The sequence below is a fragment of the Amborella trichopoda genome, chromosome 11 (assembly GCF_054954075.1).
Source record: "Amborella trichopoda isolate Santa Cruz 75 chromosome 11, AtrichopodaSantaCruz75HAP2 v2.0, whole genome shotgun sequence".
NCBI classification, from domain to species: Eukaryota; Viridiplantae; Streptophyta; class Magnoliopsida; order Amborellales; family Amborellaceae; genus Amborella; species Amborella trichopoda.
In genome coordinates this window covers 43,034,029-43,048,525 of record NC_142346.1, presented here as the reverse complement: position 1 = coordinate 43,048,525, position 14,497 = coordinate 43,034,029, and the positions used below count along the sequence as shown (strand labels likewise).

Here is a 14,497-nt window from a genome sequence, read left to right as displayed (position 1 = left end):
AATCCCCACTTTAATTTTTTGTTAAAGTTGCTGATCTTATATTTGAAATCTTTTCTATTAAGAACCATGAAGATATATGTTTTATGGAAGCAACATGTATCCATGTTCAATTTTGCAAAACCTAGGAGTAATTTTAGGATATCAAATTTTGGAGATATGGCTTCCTCAATCCGGGGGCCTTCTAAAAATAATTCAATGCAACCTGGAACTGTATGAGAAAAATATGCAAAATGGATTGCACAAAGATGGTCAAATCTAGGTGCCTGGTACTCAAATTCCCCATGTTCTTAAGTAGATCCCAAATCCCAAAGAGTAAATGTAAATTAGGCATTTAGTTATGGTTTATGTATCCAATAGAAAAGATTAGGATTGAGAAAAGTTTATATAAGGTGTGAACCTTGTACCAGAGAAGAAAGATGCACCTCAAGGATCTATTAAAAAAAAAAAAAAAAAAAGGTTATTTTATGCATAAGAATATTCCAATTGATGGTTAGGACTTCGCTATGTATGATAATAGAAAAATGAAAAGTTCTCGAATTTTATGACACATCTAAGCTATCAAATTTCACATCGGATGATTGTATGTAAATGTGACTTTGTATTATGGTATACAATCCCGTAGAAGAAAAGGGATTTAAAGTTATGAAATAGTGTCTTGTAAAAACATTATCTTGACCATCCATTTCTAAGATTTTTAAGTGTTTGTAAACCTATTTTGATTTGTGCCATTTTTTAAACTTCAAATTTTATAATTAGCTTTTTTTTTTTTTAGGCATAAGGGGTTTCGCAGCTTTTTTTTTAGGCTTTCCCAAGGGGTTTTGGTAACAAAACTGCATAGTTTGGCACGATTTGGAGGCGCGTCTCACCTTAATTGTTTATGACCGGCGGCTTACACAAACCACTCATATAGGATTGATTTGATCAATTTACATTTATGCACACGTGTGCTTCAAATGATTTACATTTGCAGCTACATATATTTATTCACAGCAATCCAAAACCCATCTAATTTCAACTCCTTCAATTTCAACTGCTTCAATTCTAGGGTTTCTATATATGAAATTTGATATTTTGGGTATCTTAATTTCATAATTCTGGCATTTAGTTTCAATAGAAATGAAGGGATATATTGAAACAATGCAGAAACAAGGTCGGCATACAGAAAAGAAACCCGAGTGACCCCTCCCTGTTTTATCAATCCCAAGAAGTAATTGATCGAGTGATTATATAATCTTCTATGTAAATTAATTGGATATGCAAAAGGATGAGTTGACTTCTATCTTTAATGTTTGATGCATACGACAATAAATTACAACCACACATTTTAAAATTTAAAAGACAAAAATGTTTGTGACCTCTATATACAAAAGATAAATGATCTCTTTGTAGACAATCTCTTAACATTTTACTTTGAAATTTTTTTATAGAGAAACTTGCCTTTTTTTTTTTTTGAGCGTTGAATTTCTTACATAGTTGAAATCCAATTCTTGATCCATCTTAATGATATGTATATATTGGTGGTTGATTAGAGCAGAATGACATATCAAGATTCATATAACCGACCCCAAATAGTGAAAAAAGCTATGATTATGATTGATTAGCACACTTCAATGGGAGCATCTACTCTAGCTTCGCTCACGCAAGAAATATTGGGATTTAGTTCAGCGCATCAGAGAATTCTTTTAAAAAAGGGAAATTGGCTTTCGAATTCCTAAACACTTGGATTAAAATTGGACGTTCTATGCTTACTCTTAAGATGTCATTTTTTTCAAGCACGTAGAACATGCTTGCATGTATTTTTTTTTCCTTCTAGGTTTGATTGAAGAGGTCATACCCCAAAAAGTTTGGAATCCCATAATACTATAGGGTGTGCATGTGTCATGGAATATCTTTATCTTTAATTTTCTATTTATATAATAAATTAACATGATGTAGGGATTTATCTAAATATTATATATAGATAAATAAATAAAGGAAAATATAAACTTCACCACCTTTAAGATTCCAAAGGCTAAAGATAAGGAGAGTTGTGAATGGTCGATTTACTAATTTTATTTTATTTTTAAATTGTGAAAAGGGAATTTTGTAAATATTACTACAAGACATGGGGTATTTTTGTCATCTCTATAAAAGATAGAGTTGAAATTTTTACTAAAAGATAATTACACTTTACAAATAAAATTCTAGGATATTAACTTTCAAAATGTCAATGTACTTTTGTAAAAATTTCAATTTTACCATTGCTTAATGGTTAAATTACCTATTAAAATAAAATTTCAAACAAAATATAATGATCTTTTTGATAAATACACCCATTACAACCCCTTCTAACTTTAACTTTTGTATTTTGAGGGGTTATTAACTCTAGACAAACCCATAAATTTTCTATATATATATAAAATATTAGAATGGGTTACAAGGACTGTTTTTACTAAAAAGTTATTTTTATAAGTAGCTTAATCATCATGGTTTTGTACTTCTTACAAAATCTCAATAGCTTTTCAAAAGTAAGTGCCTTGGAGTTTTATTTGTATAAATTTTTTTTTGTTTATTAGAACTTTAATTAGTAAAAATTTCTTTGTAATGATGATAAAAGTATCTATTGCCTTTTAATAAGAAACATAAATGTACTTTAACTGAGCAATCAAGCTGCATATAGAAAGAAAAAATAACAATAATCTATTTTGTAAATATATGCCCTTTACAACTCATTATATTTTGAAAAGTCATAAATGTTATAAATCTACCTCATTATGTTTTACGGTAATAAGCAGGCCTAGGTTCTATAATAAAAGGTACAACTGCACCTGAAAAGCCTGCCGTAAAATACATATTTGGCTCGAGCTGAAAAATTATTTTGGCCTGTACAGGACCACTCTATCCAATGCACCTGACTTGTGAGACAAAAAGACTCCTAGAAGAGAGAGCGATTGATTTTGATTATTCTTTTCATTGAATTGTGAGAGAGAGAGAGAGAGAGAGATTGATTTATTTTGATTTTCCGTTTCATTGAATTGAACCTGGAGTGATAGATAGTGACTACACTAGTAGAAAACAAACAGCTTGCAGAAAGAGAAAATAAAGCAAGAAAGAAAAGCGAGAAAATCAAGCAGAGACCTTGGTCGCATCATGGTTCTGCTGCCCATCAACTGACTTCGCATACCCCATCTCCAATGCTTCGCCCTCCTTCCCCTTCCCCTCCCCCTCCCCCTCCATAGGTCCCCTCTTTCTATATATGGCGTACAGTATCAGCTGTATGGTCCCTAGGGCGCACCCGAACCCATTTGGAGTCTGCGCAAAATTCCCATTAAATCATAAAAATAAATGCAATAAATTACCAATTAATATTAATTATCATGTAATAGGGAGGGCAATAGGGCCTAAAAACTAAGCACTAAGCAGCAAAAATTAGCATGCTGGCCAGGCTAGGGCCCCCAAACAGGCCTGGCCCTTATGTTTTCCAATTTTTTTTTTTCTTTTTTCCATCTATATTTCATTGTTGACGTGGATGGAGGATATGGACCCATTCTAAAGTGTATTAAAAAGCAAAAATGGTTTGATAGGGCTTCAGCGCTATCAAAACAAGTAAAGCCTCATTGAAAATTGCAATTCAACCAATAGAAAACCTTTACATCTATCATTTTAGCTTGAACCTTGTAGATGTGAAAACAAAATGAAATTTCAAACTCTAAAAATAATGTATATTGTAACAAATTATTTAGATTGTTCAGGGGGGCCTAAAATTAATTGCTCATAGATGTATAAGATCCGTATTATTTTTTGAATTTCAAATTTTATTTTCAGTGTTGGAATTTGATTTTACAGCCATCATGAATATTTCCATTGCCAAAACCAATGATAGAACTCAAACTAGTTATAGCTACTGGCTATTCTAAAAAGCGGGTGACCACCACAAGATCGAACTGCACTCATGCCTCTCCGGCATCAAGTTGACCGCCACCCCCCCCTACTTAGTTCTCTAAATCATGTACGTAGGTAGGACCCTCCATTCTTATTGAAAGTGCTGTTCAAATGAGGATATGAGATAATGATTTATTTTGTTTTCATAAAGCTTAGGCCTTATTAAAACCTCATCCTTTGGGTAAGGAGCTAACATACGGCCGAGATTGGTCCATGTCGCTGGTGGCAGGTTGAGTATCTCAGGCGAGAGAAGGAGACAAACCTCACATGGACGGTTAAGATACGGTTTTGTATTATGTGGCGGGGGGATCTACCCGTACGTACTTCATAAGGAAACAAAAAAAAAAAAACAAAAATGAAAGAGGCGTGTACCATGCTCCCGTAGGAGCATGTATCGGACAGCTACTCCCTCCGTAAGAAGACGTCCTTGGGACGAATTATTATTTTTTTCAATCCGAAAATTTTAGAACCCCTAAGAATTATTAGATTATTATTCTCAAACAAAAAAATTGGATTTTTTTTTGTTATTTTTTTTTTATTTTTAAGATTTCCTTACACTAAGCTCTCACCCTCTAAAAATTCTAGGGTACCTATTTAAGCTTGAAAAATTACTTGGTGCAATTAGGAACTTTTTTTCCTTGAGCGTTGAAGAAGTTGAAGCAATATAAGTGTTGAAGAGGATGCATCCCCAAAATTTGGGGGGTCGTAAAATTATGCCTAGGTTTTACTTGAGGGAGTTAATGGATAGTATTACTCTCGCGGCAAAATATAATATCTTTTGAGGTGAGATTCCAATTTTTTTTTCTTTTATAAATTTCATATCAAATATAATTTATAAGAAATAATTAAAGATAAAAATACTTTTAAACTCGGTAAAGAAGTTTATGCGTCGTGGTCGCATGGCTACATTTGTGGCCCCTGAGGTATCCCACATCCATCTCAAAGATATCTCAAAGATAGACGTGGAGGTGCGGTCTCTCCAAAAAAAAAATGTAAAATCAATGTTTGAAAATTTTTCAAAAAATTATCATTTTTACTTGTTTTAATCGATTTATTTTTACATATTCATATTCTCCATGTTAGAGATTATTTATACCAAAAAAATTAGGTCTAAAATATATCTCAAAAATAATAATGAAGAAAGGCTATATATGTACATATGAGTCCTAGGACTAGTAAAAATTGTGCCCTTTAAATTTGAAGTATACTAAGAGACAATTTACTTTTAATATAAGGTTACCATCCCTCTTGTCCATCAGATTTTAAATCGGGTGGCTACAAGTACGCTACTGAGTAGACTCAAAGTTAAAAAAAAAGCCAAACAGTTTCTAAAACCTTCATGACAAACCCTAAGGTATCAAATTTGAGATGTAAGGGCAAGATTGTGATCTCTTTAGAACAATGATAAAGGAGACGTAAAGGAGTGATTGTGACATCTTTATAACAATGATAAAGGAAATATATACAATGAGACCATTTACTTTTGTTACAAGAAGTTCATAATAATCATTGATCATTAGATTTGAAATCAAGTGGTTGTAGATGTGTCATCGTTTAGGCAAAAAATCAAAAATAAAATTTCGAAAATGGTATGACACTTTTATCTATTAGATTTCACATCCACTCACCAAAAGTGTTTGTGACCTCTATGTACCAAAAATAAATACTCTCATAGTATATGATCCGAATGATAAATAATCTCATAGTATACAATCTCTTTTAATATTATGAAGCAATTCTAACCGTCAATTCCATTTGAATAATAAAAGAAGGGAACTACATAATTTTGTTGGCCCTTGGTAAATTTTTAAGGCGCGGTTTGTATAAAGCCTAGGCTCTAAACAATCAAAGAAATGTGCACCTTCAAATAGTATTGAGAAATGCGGTTTCAATATTGAAAATCTTTATGATAGCCTTAAAATATATTTTCATCTCTAATTATAAAATTTAAAGCTTATAAATAGTGTAGATCGAGTAGATCTATGAAAACTTGACAATCTTAAAATATATTTTCATATCTAATTATAAAATTTAATGTTTCAACAATAGTGTAGATCGAGAAGATCTATGAAAAGTGAAAATTGATTGTCCAAAAATACAATTACAAGATGCATTATTTCCAAAACTTAAAATCCATTTTTTCCATGGATCTTGAGTTCGAGATGATCAATTTGAGCATAAAAAAACAACCAATCTCAGTGAAATTTTCGTGGTGAGCTCTGATTTGATTGTTTAGAGCCTCGCACTTATATAAACTTTCTCCAAATTTATAGGGAAGGAGAATGATGCTTACATAGATAAAGGGGTCACGCCCGATGAGGCCGTATATGAACCACGAAGTACCGCACAAGAAGACGAATAGAGAGAGAAAGAAAGGCATGAACTCCACGCTCTTCGTGCGTATCACCATCCTCTGTATCAAGAACAACCACCCCACACAAAACATCAACTCAAAATAAATCTCTCTCAAGAAAATCTCTCTCTCTAGAACATCTCTCTCTCTCTCTAAAACAGTTTTCTTATCGAAACTTACTAACATTTGCATTAATTCAGGTGCAACTAACTAGTAACACACTGAAGCTAGAGAGAGAATTCAGCAACACTAAATCAACCAGAAGGAGCATAAGCATGACCACTCACCATGACAGAGAGGGGAGAGGCGTACATGCATATCGAGAATATGGTGGCCGCAAGGCCACAAAAGAGCTTCCGGCTCTGGCCATGGAGCGCGAAGAGAGAGATGAGCACGACGAGGGCGAAAACAGAGAGGGCAATGCACAGGAGGCCAAAAATTTTGACCCTGACCTTCTTCTGATTTGCATAGATGAGGAAGATTGTGACAAAGACAAACTCTATAGTAGCTCCAGCCCCATTAATGGTGCTCACCAAGATGTTGTGAGGTGACACAAAGGGGAGGCCGTACCATGCAGCTAAGAGACAGTTGAGTAGGGTGGAGACGTAAGGGACGCCTGAGAAGTCCTCTGTTGATTTGCTCCCAATGATTCTTCGAAATGTTATCCTGAAAATTTTTACACATTCTAGAGAGTCAGGGACAATGGTGGGCTTTCTCTACTATGTTTTCTTTTGGGGGGAATTTATCAAATTATTCTTGATATTTAAACTATTTAATATTGGAAATATGTAAACCATTTAACAATCATCATTAACCCGCTAAATTTGAACGCGTGTGGTGATTGAGGATGCGCCATTTGTTTTGGCACAAAGTCTAAAATAAAGTTTCTCAAATGTGTTAATGCATTTTTTTTGGATTTCACATTTGTTAGGAATGATCGTTACCTCTTCGTATAAAAAATAAATGGTTTCATAGTACACAATCCCTTTAATTCAAACATTTGAGAAATCCACCTTTTTTTTATCTTATTTCAAACATGGGGTCATTATTTTTTATAAAACTTCAGGAAATTTATCAAAATCACCCAAGATATATGCTATCAAATGTTTTATACATTAACAACTATTTCAACTCATGATCATATATCTTTTGATGAGTGTTTTGATATTAAATCAAACTATACGAGTGAAATAGTAAAGGAAAATGTTTATGTGTAAGGGTAAGGCCTTAAACAATCAAAGTAAGTTGTACTTGAAAAATTAATTAGAAGAAATTTCAATACTGAATTCATTAAAAGAAGTAAGAACAAGAGAAAAAGTAGATTTCAAGTTTTAGAAATAGTACATCTTATATATAATGTATTATCTAGACCGTCAATTTCAATATTTTCAAGTGTTCATAGATATGCTCAATTTACACTATTTCTGAATCTTTGAATTTTATAATTAGAGGAAAATAAATTTTGAGGCCATCATAAATATTTATGATAGATTTTGGCCCTATTTGATGGTACACCTGATTGTTTAGGGCCGGCCTTATATACACAAAACCCTAATAATAATCCTAACATAAAAACCCAAGTTACTATATGTTTTTATTTGTTTTGCATTTTATAATTCTGGTTGGCAATAGAGAAGGGAGCTCTTTCATTTATTTTTGCTGGAGTTTTTGTATACCCAAAATATTTCATGCTCCCATAGGAGTAGACTCCCTATCTACCCTGCTCAGCCAAAACTCATGCTACGATTATGTTTTAGATATCAAATTTTGGGATGTAATCTCTATGACCCAGCCACCAATCTTAAAGGTAAAATTTTTAACTTACACTCTATGTGCCTGAAAAAAAAAAGAAGATTTCCTAAGACTAAACAAAAACCGTCCAAATTTTGGAGGAAAATATACAGAATGTTTAATAACTCAAAATCCAATCTTTTTTCCTTGAAATAGTCATCCATTGATACTTATATCTATCCTATCTGTTGAATTAAAAAAAATCCTCCTAAGTAATTATTTTTCCTGAGGTTGTCGTTGTACATGCTATGTAAGCCCCTATGTATAAAGGACTATCTATTTAAAACATAACAACTATTATAATTTTTCAGCACAGAATTAAGTAGAAAAGAGGCAAACAAACTAGGCAAATTTATCCGAATACCCGTAAGAGATGAACTACTCAACAATTTTCCATTTTCGCACTATTCCAACTCAAAAACACATGTTATTTTTTTAGGGTATTTTAAAATTAATCCAAAAAATATGGATCAAGAGTGTTAAATTGTTAATCTCTGACTAGTTATCCGACAAATTTCCCAACAAACTATCCATATGGCCATTATACTAAAAAAGAAAGTTGCAATACACCAACAAAACCAACGAATCCTGTAGAAATCTCATAAAACTCTAGGGAGTACTTCAAAAACTAGGGTGGGTTGTTTTGGTAAGGGAACATTAATATTTCCTCAAGGAAATGGTTTCTTTGAGTCCATGTGGAAATGAGTCACCTCTTAAATATTTATTTTTGTGATGGATTTTTGAATTTAATTTTTAAAAACATGTAATCTCTAACATGGAAATCATGAATATGAATAAATAAATAAATTTTAAAAATTAAAAATATTAATTCAATTAAAAAAACATTTAGACTGTTAGTTTTAATTCCATTTAGAAAGACTACTTATTTGCCTCATCTGCCTCATCCTTTAGATGGATGCTTTATACTTGGAGATGCTGCATGAGACAATTTTTATTTCCTTAATTCTACATCTTTTATTTTGAAAATTTAGGGACCGATAATTGTGACCTGTGAGGAATCACTTTGATAATTTCAAGAAAAGTTAGGGTCATTTCACAATTTAATGTTGGTATTTCGGTCATTTGAATTGAGATAACAGGTCCCCTGTGAATCTTGCGTAACCAACTGCGTTCCTCACGAATTCTTAACAAGCAAAAAAAGAAAAATAAAAAGATAAAGCCAAAAGTTGTTAAGCTTCGGCAGGTGTATACTGCCTATTAACTCCCTTATAGAACTATTTAGGACTTTTATATATAACTTCTTTAACCGAGGGATTAACTTCCATGGAAAACTACCCCAATTTTTTTATGCACTTGAAAAAATAATGTGTAAAGTAGTGTTAGAAAAATCAAACAGGCCGCCAAGGACCGGGTCTCGGTAACTGGTAAATTTGTCGGTTCAACCGGCCTAATCGGGTAGGTTTGGGCCGGTCTAAAAAGTGTTTAAAAAAAAAAAAAAATCTAGTATTTAAATCACGATTAAACAACACACATCCAAATGAAGTTGAAAAGTAGTAAAAAAACATAGGTTTTAAAAATTTAATTTGTACCCAAAGATATTTTTAAAATTTTTCAAAAACGAGATAAAATTTAAAAATAAGTATTCATAACCAAAACACTTTTCAATCTTTGCCAAAATAATAAACAAGATTTAAAAGCATATTACAAACAAATCCCTTATTTGTCCCATCTTTAAAGGTGAGATCTAACGACTACAAAACTCAAAATTTGAATTTTATTAAAACTCAAAATTCATATTAGGTTGAAAAAAATCTCCCAGGTAGCTCCTTTGACAGAAGTAGATATACATATTATACATGCTCAAAAAAATAAAATCACTATTTTATTGGGTTTAAATCATTAAACAAATAAAAAAACTAAACTCTTCATTATTTTATTTTCTTTTCAGAAACGTGAGAAAAAAAGAATTTCAATAAATGAAGAAAATAAGAAAGAAATCTTATTTCGTATTTCTTGACTTTATCGAAAGTTTTCATATTTGTAGCGGCAACAATGGGATTCGAACTCCGAGTGGTGGCTTTACGAGTCCAGAGTCCACGTGGAGATTGCTCAAATAAGTTGAGGCGATCCGAAATTTCGGCACGTTTGCGGTGGAATGCTTCGTGGTTGGGTGAATGGGGCACTGGACGGAATACTGACGTTACGGTGAGAGAGAGAGCAAAAGAAATGACGGCAGCCGCACTCATGATAGAGAGAGATAGCAGCACCAGCAGCAATGCTGCAGTACTGACATTTGCTAGAGAGATTTCAAGGGAACCCTCCTACAGTTTCAGAGAGAGAGAGCGAAAGAAATGAGGGCAGCCGCACTCATGTCAGAGAGAGAGAGCAGCAGCAACACTGACTTTTGCTAGAGAGATTAATCAAGGGAACCCTCGTACAGTTTCAGAGAGAGAGAGAGAGCAGCAATATTGACAAGTTGCTAGAGAAATTAATTAGCGAACAGTACTACAGTTTCAGAAAGAAGAAGATGAGGTAAATACTGTAGAGAGAGAGAGAGAGAGAGAGAGAGAGAGAGCTGGCTAGGTCAAAAACACAGTAACTGTCGTCAAGTTTATGCTCAATTTGTAGATAGCACACTGAAACCCTGTAGCGAGATAGACATAACGAATTATAGCGAGATGGAGAACCGAAGTAGACGAGGTCATCGCTGACCCAGTTCTTACTTTCGCGCGTTAGGGGTTGCTTCTTGGCACGTTAGCGCAATGGCTTTCGCGCCAGCGGTTGCTTCTTGGCATTCAAGGTTACGCTCATTAAACAATCACAGAAACAAAAGGAAACAAGACCTCAAACCAAGTCATCACAGACCTAAAACAAAGATCCTCAAAAAATAAAACGAAAAAGAAGACAGAAAGTAAAAACGGAAAAGATTTAGAGAGAGAGAGTAAAGAATGGTAGTATTTCACTTACACAGGCGCCAAGAAAAGAAACAACGCAGTCGCATTCCCTATTAGAGAAGATCACACAGCAAGGAAACCATTAAGAACTAAATATCGATGATCAAAACTAAAATGTAATCATTAATGGAAGTATAAATCGCATGAAAATCATTGTTAATGGCGATCGAAAAATGGAGATAAGGTTAGTAATGAGACTCACCGAAAATGCCGAACAAGAAATGTGCGAGTTCCATTGGGTTGGTTTTTGATGAGTGAAAGATGATTTGGGGGTAGGTGTTCAAATATATAGATTTAGAGTTAGAGAGAGAGAGAGAGAGAGAGAGAGAGAGAGAGAGAGCGAAAGGGGAGGGGGTGAGAAATTGATTTCGTCCTTATCCGAAGGTGTGGCGGTGTCAAGCGTGGTGAGAAGGTAGTTTGCCTCGGGACAAAAGAGGAGTGTCTCTCTCTCTCTCTAACCCTCACTATTTATTCTCCCTTTCTCTCTCTAAAACTGCATAGTTTCTCATTATTGCCTTTCTTTACTTTCCCACTCTCTTACTTATCTGGTGGATCCTATAAATACCGAGTCATCTGCCTTTCTCTTCGGCTTAGGTGAGGCCTTTTCTCACATTCAGAATGCCCATTCTCCGTCTTTAAGAGGTCCAGGTCCCATTTAATTGGGGGTGCGGTTTGTATAGGGCCTGCGCTCTGGACAATCAAATTAGAGTCCGCCTTCATATGGTATTCAAAAATGTGATTTCAATAATGAAAATCTTTGTGATAGTCTTAAAATTTATTTTTATTTATATTTATAAAGTTTAAAATTTCAAAAATAGTGTAGATCGATTTATGAAAACTTAAAAATTTACAGTCTAAAAATGTGTTATAAAATAAATTATTTTCAAAACTTGAAATTTATTTTTTTCTTATGTCTATCTATCTTGATGTCGACACGATCAATTTGAGCATCAAAACAACCTCTTCTAGTGAAATTTTTTAGGTAGGCGCAAATTTGATTGTTAAGAGCTCGGCTCTATATAAAACTTTTCCCCCTAATTGATCATCTCTCTACTCAATCTTAGGTGGTGTTGTTTCTCTCTCTATCTCTCTCCCCTCATGTTTGCTCGTCCCCATTGAAGTCTATAGCTAGGAGTGGTAATGGATAAGGAACTCCACTGGAGCAGGGTATGGGTCCAAAAATTGGATCCAGCGGATTGGGTCTCGATTCAAGTCCGAGTCCGAGTCCGAGTCCATTAATATTTTTTGAGTCTCAATATATGAAATATTTTGAATATATAGATATTTTAATTTTGGAGCCAAGTATCCTATATTTTTGGGTCTAGTCAGGTGAATTTAGATCCGGTTGGGTCCATGTACCCTATCGTTTTTTCCAGATCAAGACCCAACCCGACCAGTTGCCATCCTTACAGTAGCGAGTCCTCTCTCTCTTCCGGGGGTGGGTCCTATACTAAGCGAGTCATATCTCTTTTGGGTGCGGTCATCTCTCTCCCCCTCACTCTGGCATTTGGGGAGAGATTTACTTCGCAGTTCCAAGCCTGAAATTGACAATGAATGGTACATTTTCTCTCTCTCTAGAATTTGGAGATTGATTTACCTTGTAGTTCCTAGCTTGAAAATGGCATTGAATGCTACATTTAAACGTTTTCTGGTTAGAGCCAACTCCCCCTTTCTCTCTCTAACTTTGATACTCAGGAGTTAAACAGCTTTTTTTTTTCTCTCTCTACTCCTTTTTATCCAACCCGGTTTCGGTACATCGTACGACCTAAACACGCCCCTTTTAACAACGTTACAAGAATGCCCTTGGGTTCACCCTTGGATTTCGGGAATATTACTCCAAATTATGCGGGAGTTAGTTTAGAGTTCAGAGGTGAGGCTATAGAAAAGTAAAGGGTATATTGGTGATAAGTAGAGAGAAAGTTGGTTTGGGTTGGGTTTGCTTGATCCCGTGATTTTAACAGTTTTGGGGCGAGTGGGAAATGTCACGTAATGTGGATGGGGGGTGCAGTTTGGGTGGAGTTGGTTCGGTTTGATTCATAACCCGTTTGTTGAGAGAGATGTTTATAGTAGTGGACACGTGAGAGAGATGTTCATAGTAATAGTAACAAAAGTAGCGGTAGCAACGGGTCGGGTATTGGATGGGTCCGGGTCGACCTGGACCAAGATCTTAATACCATTCGAGTTCAGGTTTTGGATTCAGACCCGACTCTTCGGGTCCAAATGTTAGACTTTTATCTGTATCCAGCGGGTCTCGAAATTGATCGGTTCCATTACCTCCCTCACTATTAGTTTTTTTTTTTTTTCTTTCTTTACCATCATATACTCAAATTATGAAAACAAAGTTCACAATTATCTTCCATTGGATTTCAAGTGGTCTTATTTGTCGTTTAATAGCTAAAGATGATTATGAATTCTTGTTGTATATGATACCTAATACGCCCAAATAAATAGAGCTTGAAGTATTTTATCTCCAACAATTTATAGGTATGGGTCGGGTCCAACCAGACCCAAACCTAAATAGTATTTGGATCCAGCTGTTAGACCCCGACTAGACTCATTGGGTCAAAATGTTGAAACCATACCCAAACCCGTGTCAAATATACCCAAATTGGGTCCGAGTCCAGTGCCACCCCTACTTTATAGCATTGGTAACACGAGAAAGAAACGTATATGGTAGTGGTAACACGAGCGAGAGATTTATAATAGTGGTAGAGAGAGAAAGATAGAGAGAGAGGGATTTGTAGTAGTGGTAACATTTGCAGTAGTGGCATAGAGAGAGCGATGTTTAATAGTAGCGGTAGAGAGAGAGGTTTAGAGTAGAGGAGAGAGAGAGAGTGTGTTCGGCGACACGAACGAAATAGGTTGCCTAGAGAGAGATTGCTTAGTGGACTTCTTGCGATACCAGAAAGCAGGAAGATCAAGAGAGAGAAGCTGTTGCTTAGAAGAGCCGTGGTGACTCACGATTTTGTATAATGGGAAGGTGCACATGTGTGGGTCGATAAATGACTCGTGTAGAAGATTCGATTTCTCCGATTGTCTCTCTGCGTAATGAAGGCTTTTGCGGCGCGCATTGCATGCCATGTACCGTGGTCCAATGGATAGAGAGTAAGTTAGAGAGAGAGAGAGGGTCCCCTTCATGTGTGTGTGGCTTTCAAATGAGAGCAACTTCTGGCCACAAAAGGTTCTCGAACTCTCTCTTTCTCTCTCTAACAAACGCATCAATTGGTCTTGGCCACACCAAATTCAATGCGCTACCTAATTAGAGTGCCACCATTTTGAGACGCTCGAACTAGTAACACACTCTCTCTCTCTCTCCAGACAAAACATGAGCTCCACGCCTGATCTATCTCTCTCCTCCACGCCTCTCTCTCTCTAGTGCAAAATATTGAAGGCTATCGTTGAATACGGCTGTCTACTGTCACACTCACAATTAACAATGGCGTAGGATGCATGGAATTTGGAAGTACCCTCTTATCTTGAGTCTCAAGTGCCCTCTTTCGGAGGTAACGATCCTTTA

The 14,497-nt window shown here is 35.1% G+C and overlaps 1 protein-coding gene across 1 annotated transcript; it reads right to left on the bottom strand.

Annotated features, from left to right (window-relative positions):
- Positions 1-2,987: 2,987 nt before the first annotated feature.
- Positions 2,988-11,236, bottom strand: LOC18448266 (bidirectional sugar transporter SWEET1). The gene is made up of 5 exons (XM_006858353.4): positions 11,183-11,236; positions 10,994-11,030; positions 6,562-6,940; positions 6,215-6,334; positions 2,988-3,291 (listed from the first exon to the last, which is right to left on the bottom strand). Exons 1-5 carry the CDS (start codon positions 11,214-11,216, stop codon positions 3,106-3,108), a joined length of 756 nt encoding a protein of 251 aa, XP_006858415.1. The 5' UTR covers positions 11,217-11,236; the 3' UTR covers positions 2,988-3,105.
- Positions 11,237-14,497: the final 3,261 nt, after the last annotated feature.

Excerpts from the sequence above, each read along its gene's own strand:
- LOC18448266 (XM_006858353.4), bottom strand. The coding sequence starts at position 11,216 with ATGGAACTCGCACATTTCTTGTTCGGCATTTTCG. Across the intron at positions 11,031-11,182 it reads TTTCTTGTTCGGCATTTTCG|GGAATGCGACTGCGTTGTTT; the intron begins GTGAGTCTCATT and ends CTTCTCTAATAG. Across the intron at positions 6,941-10,993 it reads TTTCTTTTCTTGGCGCCTGT|GATAACATTTCGAAGAATCA; the intron begins GTAAGTGAAATA and ends AAAAATTTTCAG.